This window comes from Schistocerca cancellata, chromosome 9, assembly GCF_023864275.1.
Source record: "Schistocerca cancellata isolate TAMUIC-IGC-003103 chromosome 9, iqSchCanc2.1, whole genome shotgun sequence".
Taxonomy (NCBI): domain Eukaryota; kingdom Metazoa; phylum Arthropoda; class Insecta; order Orthoptera; family Acrididae; genus Schistocerca; species Schistocerca cancellata.
Genome location: NC_064634.1, coordinates 422,025,918 through 422,039,505, shown reverse-complemented (window position 1 = coordinate 422,039,505; position 13,588 = coordinate 422,025,918). Strand labels below are relative to the sequence as shown.

The following is a 13,588-nucleotide window of genomic DNA, read 5'->3' as shown; positions in this document are numbered from 1 at the left end:
CCATCTTGATGATGTGATGGACAAAACTGACAGCCAGTATTGGATGTTTCGATATTTCTGACGATCCAGGAGAGGGGACAACCACAGGAGTTGTCAGACACTGGAATAAAAAACACAAATTATAGTGTATTTTGGGCATAGTGGGTATACAGATTGAAACAATCAGCATAAAACAGGAAATGATGAAGGATGGCATCACACCACTCAAATGACAAATAACTTAAAACCAAGGGTGAAAAGTAAAAATGACATCCTGGACTCCACATATCAAGGCAAAATTGGTGTGCATACATGCATGTATTAAATGTTCACTCTGTCACTAAATTATACACCAAGGCTCTAACACAGCCAAGTAACTTAATATTTCTCAAAATATAAAAAATAATTGCTAGCACAAACATGCACTTCCACAGAATTGGAAGTCTGGTCCCTTCCATATCAGCACCATTAAAGACACATCTTAACCATTAGCAGATTAGCAATTTTCCACATTGGACAGACACTATAAACACAGCATTCTCACTTGGACACACCTGGCTTTCAATACAGAAAAAGTAAATGAAACAGAAGATGAAGAAAGGCTAATTGTACCTGTTCTGGCAATAACTCTCATCACTGACTTTGACAGACCAATAACGCAGCTGGGATGTCTATTGAAGAAATACCAGGGGCTCAATTCTTTACCTGTTCTTTAACTCCCAACCATCTTCCTACATATAAGCAGAACGTCTTACACTGAAATAGCTGTTTCTGTGGTAATAGTCAAAATTCATGAATGCCATATATGACATCTTATTTGTGGTGTCTCAGTTTTATTAGCAAAGGTGATGAAAAATTACTTTGCTGGGTCTCAGTAGTATCCAATGACCATAATATTTTGGCAGTCTGAGTGGGGATACTTCCAGCTATTTCTTCCCCTTACCCACAGTTCCATCACTGACTGGTATGCTACCACTTGGAAGGGATGGTTCCAGGGCAAAGGGTCTTGTGGCCTAACCTCACCAAAAAGATGATGTGCAACTCCAATACAGCCTGCAGCCTCCATGCAGTGCTACACTTGCAAGTTTCTCAAACCTCACATCAGATATTACGTCAACACAATAATCCTGTGGTCTACAGGTGGGAATAAAGCCAGCATTCAATAACCTTGTGTGAACTGTCATTTGACACTGTCTATTGTGATCATTCAATGAACGTCTGGTCCAATATCACAAATTTCACACAAAAAAATTGAGAAGTCGGTATCCTAAACACTGAGCACCTAAAAAGTATCTTCCCAATTTTATCATCTGCTCTCAATCTATCCTTCCAAGTGCATGCTCAGTAGCTAATTGTTAAAATTTTCAATCATTCTTAGCAAAGCAGTTATTGCAAAGAGTGTTCATAATGAGAAATGGTAAAGAAAAGTGACTGCGCCTGAGCATCAAAATAATGTCACCGATTGTGAATGATTCCATCAATAAATATAAATCCACTCTGTTGAGGCCTCGTAGTACTCATGACAGCAGAACACAAAATTTCCACTTTGTATTCATAGAATCATAGAATGGGTGGTAACACTATAATGGTTCAAATGTTTAATAGTTGCAAAGAAGATTTCTGCTAACACTACTGCTTATGCCACCAATAATCAGCATCCTGTTGTCACCAAGCATTCACACAGAAATAGTGGGAATTTGTGTCAAATTAAATAAAGCTTAAAGTTTCCAGAATGAGATTTTCATTCTGCAGTGGAGTGTGCGCTGATATGAAACTTTCTGGCAGATTAAAACTGTGTGCCCGACCGAGACTCGAACTTGGGACCTTTGCCAATCGCGGGCAAGTGCTCTACCATCTGAGCTACCGAAGCACGACTCACGCCCGGTACTCACAGCTTTACTTCTGCCAGTACCTCGTCTCCTACCTTCCAAACTTTACAGAAGCTCTCCTGCGAAACTTGCAGAACTAGCACCCCTGAAAGAAAGGATATTGCGGAAACATGGCTTAGCCACAGCCTGGGGGATGTTTCCAGAATGAGATTTTCACACTGCAGCGGAGTGTGCGCTGATATGAAACTTTCTGGCAGATTAAAACTGTGTGCCCGACCGAGACTCGAACTTGGGACCTTTGCCTTTCGCGGGCAAGTGCTCTACCATCTGAGCTACCGAAGCACGACTCACGCACGGTACTCACAGCTTTACTTCTGCCAGTACCTCGTCTCCTACCTTCCAAACTTTACAGAAGCTCTCCTGCGAAACTTGCAGAACTAGCACCCCTGAAAGAAAGGATATTGCGGAGACATGGCTTAGCCACAGCCTGGGGGATGTTTCCAGAATGAGATTTTCACTCTGCAGCAGAGTGGCAGAAGTAAAGCTGTGAGTACCGGGCGTGAGTCGTGCTTTGGTAGCTCAGATGGTAGAGCACTTGCCCGCGAAAGGCAAAGGTCCCGAGTTCGAGTCTCAGTCGGGCACACAGTTTTAATCTGCCAGAAAGTTTCATCTCAGCGCACACTCCGCTGCAGAGTGAAAATCTCATTCTGGAAACATCCCCCAGGCTGTGGCTAAGCCATGTCTCCGCAATATCCTTTCTTTCAGGGGTGCTAGTTCTGCAAGTTTCGCAGGAGAGCTTCTGTAAAGTTTGGAAGGTAGGAGACGAGGTACTGGCAGAAGTAAAGCTGAGAGTACCGGGCGTGAGTCGTGCTTCGGTAGCTCAGATGGTAGAGCACTTGCCCGCGAAAGGCAAAGGTCCCGAGTTCGAGTCTTGGTCGGGCACACAGTTTTAATCTGCCAGAAAGTTTCATATCAGCGCACACTCCGCTGCAGAGCGAAAATCTCATTCTGGAAACATCCCCCAGGCTGTGGCTAAGCCATGTCTCCGCAATATCCTTTCTTTCAGGGGGTGCTAGTTCTGCAAGTTTCGCAGGAGAGCTTCTGTAAAGTTTGGAAGGTAGGAGACGAGGTACTGGCAGAAGTAAAGCTGTGAGTACCGGGCGTGAGTCATGCTTCTGTAGCTCAGATGGTAGAGCACTTGCCCGTGAAAGGCAAAGGTCCCGAGTTCGAGTCTCGGTCGGGCACACAGTTTTCATCTGCCAGAAAGTTTCATATCAGCGCACACTCCGCTGCAGAGTGAAAATCTCATTCTGGAAACATCCCCCAGGCTGTGGCTAAGCCATGTCTCCACAATATCCTTTCTTTCAGGAGTGCTAGTTCTGCAAGTTTCGCAGGAGAGCTTCTGTAAAGTTTGGAAGGTAGGAGACGAGGTACTGGCAGAAGTAAAGCTGTGAGTACCGGGCGTGAGTCGTGCTTCGGTAGCTCAGATGGTAGAGCACTTGCCTGCGAAAGGCAAAGGTCCCGAGTTCGAGTCTCGGTCGGGCACACAGTTTTAATCTGCCAGAAAGTTTCAAGCTTAAAGTTGTTCCACCATGAGAAAGACTGGATCTGCATCACCATGAAACTCTAATTGGTTTGAACGAAATTCAGCACAACATGCTGCAGCACTGTAAAATATCAGAAGTACACTATGTGACCAAAAGTATCCGGACACTTTGCGGAAACTTACAAGTTCATCATGCCCTCAATTGGTAATGCAAGAATTCAGTATTGTGTTGGCCCACCCTTAGCAGGCATATGTTCAATCAGGTCCTGGAAGGTTTCTTGGGGAATGGCAGCCCATTCTTCATGGAGTGCTGCACTGAGGAGAGCTATCGATGTCAGTCGGTGAGGCCTGGCACGAAGCCGGCGTTCCAAAACTTTCCAAAGGTGTTCTATAGGATTCAGGTCAGGATTCGGCACAGGCCAGTCCATTACAGGGATGTTATTGTCGTCTAACCATTCCACCACAGGCCGTGCAGTATGAACAGGTGATCAATCGTGTTGAAAGATGGAATCGCCATCCCCAAATCACTCTTCAACAGTGGGAAACAAGAAGGTGCTTAAAACATCAATGTACCTGTGCTGTGATAGTGCCACACAAAACAACAAGTAGTGCAAGCCACCTCCATGAAAAACATGACCCCACCATAACACCACCGCCTCCGAATTTTACTGGTGGCACTACATGCACTGGCAGATGACGTTTATCAGGCATTCATCACACCCATACCCTGCCATCTCATCGCCACATTGTTTACCATGATTCATCACTCCACACAACATTTTTCCACTGTTCAATTGTCCAATGTTTATGCTTCTTACACGAAGCGAGGCGTCATTTGGCCTTCACCGCTTGACCATGAAATCCAAGTTTTGTCAGCTCACGCCTAACTGTCACAGTACTTGCAGTTGATCCTGATGTAGTCCGGAATTCCTGTGTGACGGTCTGGACAGATGTCTGCCTATTACACATTATGACCCTCTTCAACTGCTGGTGGTCCTGTCAGTCAACAGACAAGCTCGGCCTGAACGCTTTTGTGCTGTACAGGTCCCTTGACGTTACCACTTCACTGTCACATCGGAAACAGTGGACCTAGGGATGTTTTGGAGTGTGGAAATCTTGCATGCAGACGTATGACACAAGTGACACCCTATAACCTAACCACGTTCGAAGTCCATGAGTTCTGCAGAGCGCCCCATTCTGCTATCTCATGATGTCTAATGACTACTGAGGTTGCTGATATGGAGTACCTGGTAGTAGGTGCCAGCACAATACATCTAATATGAAAAACATATTTTTCTGGGGGTGTCTCGAAACTTTTGATCACATAGTGTATCTTGCAAGCCATGGAAACAGTGAATCCTATTGTCGAGTTGGCATAAGATTATCGCTGACTGCTGGCAGCGTTGTTGCCAGCTTTAAACTGCGGAGGAAAAATGGCTGAAAGCAAAACAATAATATTCTATAAAGCTGTGCCAACACTAACGCATTCCCCTAGAGACATTTACAAAATCTTGTTGGGTGATTGGTTGAGGAAGGCATGCAAAGCAGCCGTATCCAGCTCCCCTGCAACTCTCTGAGATCCTCTTACATCACCTTGACTATAGTCCACTTTTTTAATAGGCCCACTGTTGAAGAGTTGTATATTGCAGAACAATATCTCTCTACAAAGATGGCCGAGTGTGGAGAGGACAGAAAATGCTTGCACGGGCTACAGCATGATGTAATTAGAAAAAACTTCCAAACACTGTCTGACGTGTTCCAAATGGGAAACAGATGGCTCATTTCTACTGACATGAAATAGTCAAAAGAACATGCAATAGATATGAGCACTGCAATCTGTGAGATTGGTTGCATCATAGTTTCCTACTGCAAACCTTGGACCTACCAGAGATACTGGGCAAGGGTCTATCCATTTAAAATCACCCAATATGAATAAAATTTGTTGCTCAACATATTTAATTTTCTTGATTTTTGTTATCATGAGTTCCCTATAGGCAGGCATTCACAAAACACTGTTTTAAAATTTTTTATAAGTCATAGTTTTTTTCTGGCAGCAATTTTTACAATGGCGGTTTGGCAAATTTTAGTGGAAATCCACATTTGCGGAAAGTTTAATTGCCATGTTATTTTAAAAGATATCAGAATAATTCAAAAACCAGTGTGCTCAGCATGAAATGAACTTCAGGCATAACTTTTTTTAATTTTTCTATCATGCAAGAGAGTCACTCAAACTCTTTCTGTAAAGACTCTGAAAAAATTTGTCAATCTTCACTTTTTAAGGCCTTCAATTTTCATGAAGGAAGAAAGACTCACTAATAATATGTTATCTCTGTGTTGTGTACTTACATAACTACCTGCAGTAAAAGTTGCAGTCCTGAGAATGCACTCCTGTTTTTCCTAGAGCTTTTCAAAAATGGCCAAAACCCTTCTAACGTCAATTTTCGCAGGTCAATATCTAAAAAGGGACTCAATGAAAACAAGTGAAAATTTTACAGAATGTTCTTTATTCTCATGGGAATATCTCACAAAAAAATTATGACTGAGACTCAACTACATTGAGAGTAATAGACCAGCAAATTTCAGTAAAAACGCTACCCCTCTACATGCTCATGCAGTGCCAAGCTAGCAAACAAGGGCTTGGAATTATTACAGTTGACATTGGTCAAATGATGTTTAAATCATTACATACAATAAATGATCAAATATTTCTACTTTTAAATAACAATGGGCAGAGATAACAATTGGTAAGAGTTCTAATTCTTAAAATTAATGGTACATTTGTTGCACTACACTTGCGTACAGTATACACATAATAATGTCTGTCCATGTATACAGATCTAAAACTTCAGTTGTAACTACTTGCCAGCTGCAATTTTCATTAGGGAGTTAAACAAACACGATATTTCATTGCATAGTTTATCAGTTATGTTGTGTGTTCTACCAGACACTGTTGTGAGTTCCAGTGGAGTCAGCTTTCATACTATTTTATTTGTAGGCACCCAAGCAGTGTCATTTTTGGAAAGTTGAAAGGCAGTTCTTGGACCAGAAGGGTGAAAGAAATGTACTAAAACATCATTGCTATCTTCACTTTTCTATTCAATTTTTCCAAGCCACCACTTCTCATCATACATACAAACAACAAAATTGTTATTTAAGATGATACATTTGTAAAAAGTATTGAAGTTTGATGATCATCAAAGTTGGAGCCTTTGGAAGTAACAAAACATCTTATTTGATTGTCACTTATGGGAACATATCTGTGATAGCTTCTTGTTCCTTTCAATGGTAAACAACAATTAAATCAGCTTTGTTTTGATTTGTTCAATTTCAGTTGAAGAAACAAATATATATCTAATTCCAGTAACATTCTGTTGACAGTATTTGAACAAATCGCATGGAGTCAGGGTCTGTTCTGTGTAAGGTCTTTGAAGGGAAGCTGGTATAATTTCTCTTTTTGTTGTTCCGCCTATCCCATCGCAAGAATTCTTTCCGTGTGATGAGGCAAAGAAATTCTACTCTGCTGGTAAACCAAAATCATTTTTGTGTTGGCAGATATTAATGAAGTTTTTCTTATTTTTGTACTGGGTGCTTGCGCCATCACTGAAGTAGATTATCTTTTCAACATTACGTATGATATTCTTAATTTCTCTAATGAGGTGATGTTGAAATGCATACACAGTCGTGGTATTATGTTCTAGGTAGTCACTAATTACACAAATAGATTTGCAACACACATTGTCTTCTTTTTAAAGTAGATGACAAACTGACGCAGTGCCGCTCATGCATTAGTCCAGTGAAAACTTTGAATTTCATCCTGTACTGTAAATGTATAGTTTTCTGCAAAATCACCAATCACTAAACAGTGGGTTTCTTTCAGGTTTTCTTTCATTTCCTTAAAATATTGAGCTTGAGCTTTTGAGATAAAGTGATGGGATTTTGAAAGCACCAGCTTATTGACAAGAGACTGTAAAAATTCCTCACTGGGCATTATGTGTGTAATAAGCTCAACTCTATCAGTTTGTACCCATTGTTTGAAAACTACTTCATCAGGCAAGATGTCAAGTTCATTTTTTAAGATATCAAGTAGGATATCTGGCCCAGGACATCCTGCACATATGTCAAGCATACATTTTTCATTATCAATATCACATACCATGAAAGCTATCAGGTCTTTATAATTTGCATTAAGCTTTGCTCCTTCCATCATAAGTTTTGCGTTTTGATGATGCTTGCAAACGCATACAGTATGAGTTCCTGATGGACCCGGAAGAACACACCACTTTGGTCATAGAACACAAAACATAGAGCGGCCAATTTTGTTATCTGGGTATTTTTGTTTATAGAGGCTGTAGAGCTCATTCAGCGAGAGAAGAATTAACCTTTTCTGCTTCTGCACCTTAACATTGTCAATCACAGTTGAAACACATTCCTTTGTACCAGGACACATGCGAATATTGTCATCATCCTCGTAAAATTCTTTAACACTATTAATAACAACTTCACTTATTTTGTTGGCACCTTGTCTTTTCGAAAGATGTGGGAAGATACCTTGATCCATAACTAGCTGCCTAGTTAAGTTCACCATGTATTCAGATGCACCAAATTCCTCGATTATTTTTTTCTTTGACCATGATCTTGGCAAGAGGCTAATTATCTTAATTTTGTCATCTTTACTGGAAACTTTGAATTTTTCTTTCATTTTGGAAATAAGTATATCATACTTACTTTGTACATTTTCTGTACTATTTCCATTCTGAGCATCTAAGTCATTATGGAAAGATTCTTCCAATTTTCGCTTGACAGCACTTGTAATTTTATCAGTTTTTCTTTGTAAAGCTGATAGTCGCTGGTCTTTGTTGAGCTTTGTTATTTTACGTAAAGGAGATAATTCCAAAGTTTCACAGATTGATTCTACTTGATGCAAAGGATCATCCTCAACCAATTCAAAAGGCCCAGGAAGAAATTTAGGATCATTCTCAACACTAACTGCACTTTTTCAGCTGGTTTATTTACAAATATTCTTGATGCGCAAGTTGGGCATAGAACTTGTCCAGGAATTAGGTTAATATCCACATTTTTTTTGTTTAGGTGTTCAACTAGTATTTTACGCAAACCATTTTTAACTGTCTTTTTATGAGTACCAAATGGTTCACAACACTTTTTACCAAAAATGTGGTTGTATTTGTCTAAATATTTATCTTTGTGGTAATATTAGAAATTTCTTTCAAAATTCTTAATTTTAAAAAAATTTGTTCTTCAGCTGGCAAGTCACTCACTCTTATTAATTCTTGATGCACTTTCTTCTTGTAGTGTTGTTTATGGCACTGTTCACTTATTAGTTCACCCATAAAACAACTCATTTCAATACTTTAAAAATCTACTATTCTTGAAAATAGTTGAAGATGGGAGACTTCAGATCTACACTTACAAAACTCTTATTCACTTGTTTATTGTCTTGGGTCCTGCAAAGAAAGTAATATGAGAAGTAACTCCAATGGAATTCACAAGGTGTCTGGTAGAACACACAACATAACTGATAAACTATGCAATGAAATATCGTGTTTGTTTAACTTCCTAATGAAAATTGCAGCTGGCAAGTAGTTACAACTGAAGTTTTAAATCTGTATACATGGACAGACATTATTATGTGTATACTGTACGCAAGTGTAGTACAACAAATGTACCATTAATTTTAAGAATTAGAACTCTTACCAATTGTTATCTCTGCCCATTGTTATTTAAAAGTAGAAATATTTGATCATTTATTGTATGTAATGATTTAAACATCATTTGACCAATGTCAACTGTAATAATTCCAAGCCCTTGTTTGCTAGCTTGGCACTGCATGAGCGTGTACAGGGGTAGCGTTTTTACTGAAATTTGCTGCTCTATTACTCTCAATGTAGTTGAGTCTCAGTCATAATTTTATTGTGAGATATTCCCATGAGAATAAAGAACATTCTGTAAAATTTTCACTTGTTTTCATTGAGTCCCTTTTTAGATATTGACCTGCGAAAATTGATGTTAGAAGGGTTTTGGCCATTTTTGAAAAGCTCTAGAAAAAACAGGAGTGCATTCTCAGGACTGCAACTTTTACTGCAGGTAGTGATGTAAGTACACAACACAGAGATAACATATTATTAGTGAGTCTCTCTTCCTTCATGAAAATTGAAGGCCTTAAAAAGTGAAGATTGATAAATTTTTTCAGAGTCTTTACAGAAAGAGTTTGAGTGACTCTCTTGCATGATAGAAAAATTAAAAAAAGTTATTCCTGAAGTTCATTTAATGCTGAGCACACTGGTTTTTGAATTATTCTGATATCTTTTAAAATAACATAGCAATTAAACTTTCCGCAAACGTCAATTTCCACTAAAATTTGCCCAACCGCCATTGTAAAAACGGCTGCCAGAAAAAAACTAAGACTTATAAAAATTTTAAAACAGTGTTTTGTGAATGTCTGTCTATAGGGAAGTCACGATAAAAAAAATCGAGAAAATCAAAAATGTTGAGCATCATCGCCTGGGTGATTTGAGATGGATTGACCCGCAAACAAGTAGAGTGAATAGCAGTACACTCAGGAGCCAAATTATCAATTTTGGCTCCACAAGTTCTAAGAAGCATCTTACTATACTTGAATGAGAGAAATACTATTTCAAGTATTACAGTGTGATATATGATAGTACTCTACATTAGGTCTTCATATGAGAGGTGTAACCTCTAAGAAAACCAAGTCCTACTCCATGTAATGAGGCTTCTGAAGGGGAGTGGTCAGCATGATGAACTGCCGTCTTAAGGCACCCGGGTTCGATTCCTGGCTGGTCGGGGATTTTCTCTGCTCAGGGACTGGGCATTGTGCTGTCTTCATCATCATTTCATCCCTATCCATTAATAAGTTATCTGGTGGAAATTGTTTAAATATTATCAAAAGGGCAATAGGCACTGATCGAATGAGAGAGCATAGCTGTTGAGGCACTGACATCATATTAAAAAGGATGGAGTTTGCTCCACCCATCCACCCAGATTTAGTATTTATAAATATTTCAAGCAAATGCCAGAATGATTTGTTCAGCAAGACACCTGTCCTATTCTCATAAAACATGGGGTATACTTATGTATTTTGTGTGTATGTGTACAAGAGGTATTTCGTTTCATTGTATTATGATGACAAATTCTACATCACTGTGAGATGATCGCTGGATGAATAAATAAATAAGTGGAGATCACAGAAAGCAATGTAAAAGGTTTACTGACTCTTGATTAGGCCTCATCTGTATTCTTCTGTTCCTGTGTGGTTCACATCTGATTTCACGCATTAAGTGTGTAACACAGATATAATAAGATTGTTTCAGAAAAATAAAACAGCTGTAAAATGAATAGGTAACATAGGACTATCACTCATAATGAATAGTATTCAATTTGATTTAACAACATGCATTTATTCTTTAGAAAATACAATTACGTTAAATGAAAACGGTGCATCCACTCTAAGAAAATGTAAATATGCAAAGAATATAACTACAGATAAAGTTAACTAAAGCAGAAAATTTCTCACGTACCTTCATACTTGGATGGTACTAAGTCCGTATGTTGTTCTTCGGCATTCAAAACGTCAGAGTCTAATGTTAATTCTTGGAGGGCAGAAGTAGGGTTTATATAACATATATTGGCAACTGTTATGGATGAAACTGATGAACTTTTGATGCTGACATCCAGAACGTCTGCTTCGAATTTCACTTCCTCTGCTGGCGCCCAATTTAGCACATTGGCGATTACACCACGCGTTGATTTGTCGGGGTCCACATCGTCTGTTTTTGAAAACCCAAAAGCAAACATCGTATCTCACAAATATGCTGGATAAATTTTCTTGCATATAATATAGGTATGATCTTCGTAAACACTTCACCAACCCAAAGAAAATGTTTTTACTGTAAATGAATTCTACGGAATCACATAGCTCAGAGCATTTGTAAACAGTGGAAGTTCTATTTGCAAACACACTTGAAATCAAAATAAGCGCTCTTCACACCAAAGACATCTACATGGCAAAGTTGAAAGTCCCCGCGGCCCACGTCCTTCCACAGCCGTAGAGAGCTCAAGTTTTGCTAGCATTCGCTCCCACGTTCATCATCTTTAACTGTGATATCTGCATTACAGATGACCTTTGTGCTACGCGCTTGGTAGTTTTAATATCTCTGAAAGCAAATAATTGATGTTGTTTATGTATTGCTATAGTCTGAAGTGTGTTGTGTGCGTGGTGATTGACAGTCCAATTCGTTAACGATGCAAAGAGAAGAGAAACAGTTGGACGCAGCTTTAGAAGCCTTGATATTACGTGTGAATGATTTGAAAACCTCTATCGGTTCAATGCTTTTCAAATTAGAACATGAATACGAAACCATTAACTGGCCAACTTTCTTGGATAACTTTGCTCTGATGTCAGGTCATCTGACATCAATATCCAAAATGCTCAGTCATGACAAATCACCGGCGTTGCGTAGCCTGACAGTTCTTCCCCTGCTTTTGAGCCCTGAAAGAGATGAAGAGCTAGTTCGTCTTACCGAAAATCGTATTAACACGTTTTCCTATGATGTTGTGCCAGATTATTTGCGAACGAAACCAGAACCCGAAGTTGAACATAAAATGATGCAGATGGAACACAAAGCAGCAAACTTAAGTTTCGAAACAGCACAGAAACAAGTTAGTCAATACACAAAAGTAGTGACACAAGTTTGGGAACTTGTTAGTAAGGCACGAGAGGAATGGGAAAGTGAATCAGGATCGCGATCTGGTGCAAACCAGACGTCATCTATGGCAGATACACACACTCTTGTTGCAGCAGTGGGTATGGGAAAAGGTCTAGTCCCAATGGTTCAACAACAAGTAGCTGCAGGACCTCCAGGAATGATGGTAGCACCAGTGGGTCGACCAGGTGCAGGAGCACAGCAGCCAGGAGGGCCTCTGAATCCCAACCAGCCAGTACCTATGGGACCAATGGGCAAGGCACCTTCATCAATCAAAACGAACATTAAAGCAGCGACTCAAATTCATCCATATGGACGATAAAGTGCCTTTACATATAGGCCTACCATTAATGGTAGAATGGTCCACACACATATATTTGAAATAAAAGACTGATTGTTGTGTTATTTATTGATACTGCTTTATATCATTGTTTTGATTCAAAACATCCTTAAAAGTGTTTTAAGTTATAAATGTGGTTGAAATGAATGTGTAAAAGGTTGGTTTGCAAGCTTTGTAGAAAATCTATATTGTATACTGAATATGGCTTGCCACCAATTTTCTCTTGTGTGTTTTGCATATGATGATGATAGTACAACATTGCAGCAGCGCATTGTACATCATAGAAATCCAGTCTCTCTGACTGTTGTAGTGTAAGTCAAGTTCAAAGTTCAGTGCCTTTTAGACCTTTCCATAATCCATTCTTATATTTCTTGAATGTTGTTCTTCTCCACCTCCACCCCCACCCTCTATTAATGAAATTTGTTTTTAACCCTGTGTTAAAGCTGATATGCAAGTGTATTCATATTTAAAATGAAATGGCAGCTTAAAATTATTGAGAATGTAAAATTGTTTACTGAATCAGATGTAGGACATGTATACCTGCCTTTCAAGGGTATGCATATACTTACTCCCAATGAGCCTTTCAGACATGTGATGAACCAACTTAGATTCCAGCTGAAGTCTGACTGTTAACCAATCTGTGTGAGCTACTCATTGGAAGAGCATTACTTGCAAATGGTTGCCTAGCTGTTAGTCATAGTCCAGTGTGTAGTTTTAATTCTTATAAGTTCAAATTAAAGCATATTTTGTTTAATAGTAAGAAATTTATCATTGTGATATGACATTTAATTGGTATTTGGAGTTTAGTGAGCTCTGATGAATAAAAAATGAATTATATATAAAAAAATCTTGTACACAAGACTATTTGTGGGTGTACAGTATTGATGAGCAGAACTGATCATTAAACAACTATTTTAAACTGTTGTAATGGCGTATACTTTAAAGCATGGCTTTTTTGTGATAAAATATTTGTTCATCCTTGTATTAATGTTGAGTAGTGGAGTAGTACAGCAAACCCTTTCACCCTGGGATTTCGGATGATTGTTGTACATGCACACTGTGTTGTCACTCTGTGCTTCCTGTTTACAACATTCATTTGTTCTTGTTGAACTGGGACTGAGTGTAAGGATGACACTTACCTGTATTCCTCCTC

The 13,588-nt window shown here is 39.1% G+C and overlaps 2 protein-coding genes across 2 annotated transcripts in view; one reads left to right on the top strand and one right to left on the bottom strand.

The window, feature by feature from the left end:
* Positions 1 to 11,455, bottom strand: part of LOC126100282 (histidine protein methyltransferase 1 homolog) — a 62,813-nt gene extending 51,358 nt beyond the window's left edge. Inside the window, exon 1 of the mRNA XM_049910882.1 lies at positions 10,911 to 11,455. Coding sequence (XP_049766839.1) covers positions 10,911 to 11,187 — 277 coding nt within the window. The 5' untranslated portion in view covers positions 11,188 to 11,455. The remainder of the gene's footprint in view (positions 1 to 10,910) is intronic.
* A 39-nt stretch (positions 11,456 to 11,494) lies between these two features.
* Positions 11,495 to 13,359, top strand: LOC126100283 (mediator of RNA polymerase II transcription subunit 8). The gene has a single exon (XM_049910883.1). It carries the CDS (start codon positions 11,635 to 11,637, stop codon positions 12,415 to 12,417), a length of 783 nt encoding a protein of 260 aa, XP_049766840.1. The 5' UTR covers positions 11,495 to 11,634; the 3' UTR covers positions 12,418 to 13,359.
* Positions 13,360 to 13,588: the final 229 nt, after the last annotated feature.

Excerpts from the sequence above, each read along its gene's own strand:
- LOC126100283 (XM_049910883.1), top strand. The coding sequence starts at position 11,635 with ATGCAAAGAGAAGAGAAACAGTTGGACGCAGCTTTAGAAGCCTTGATA.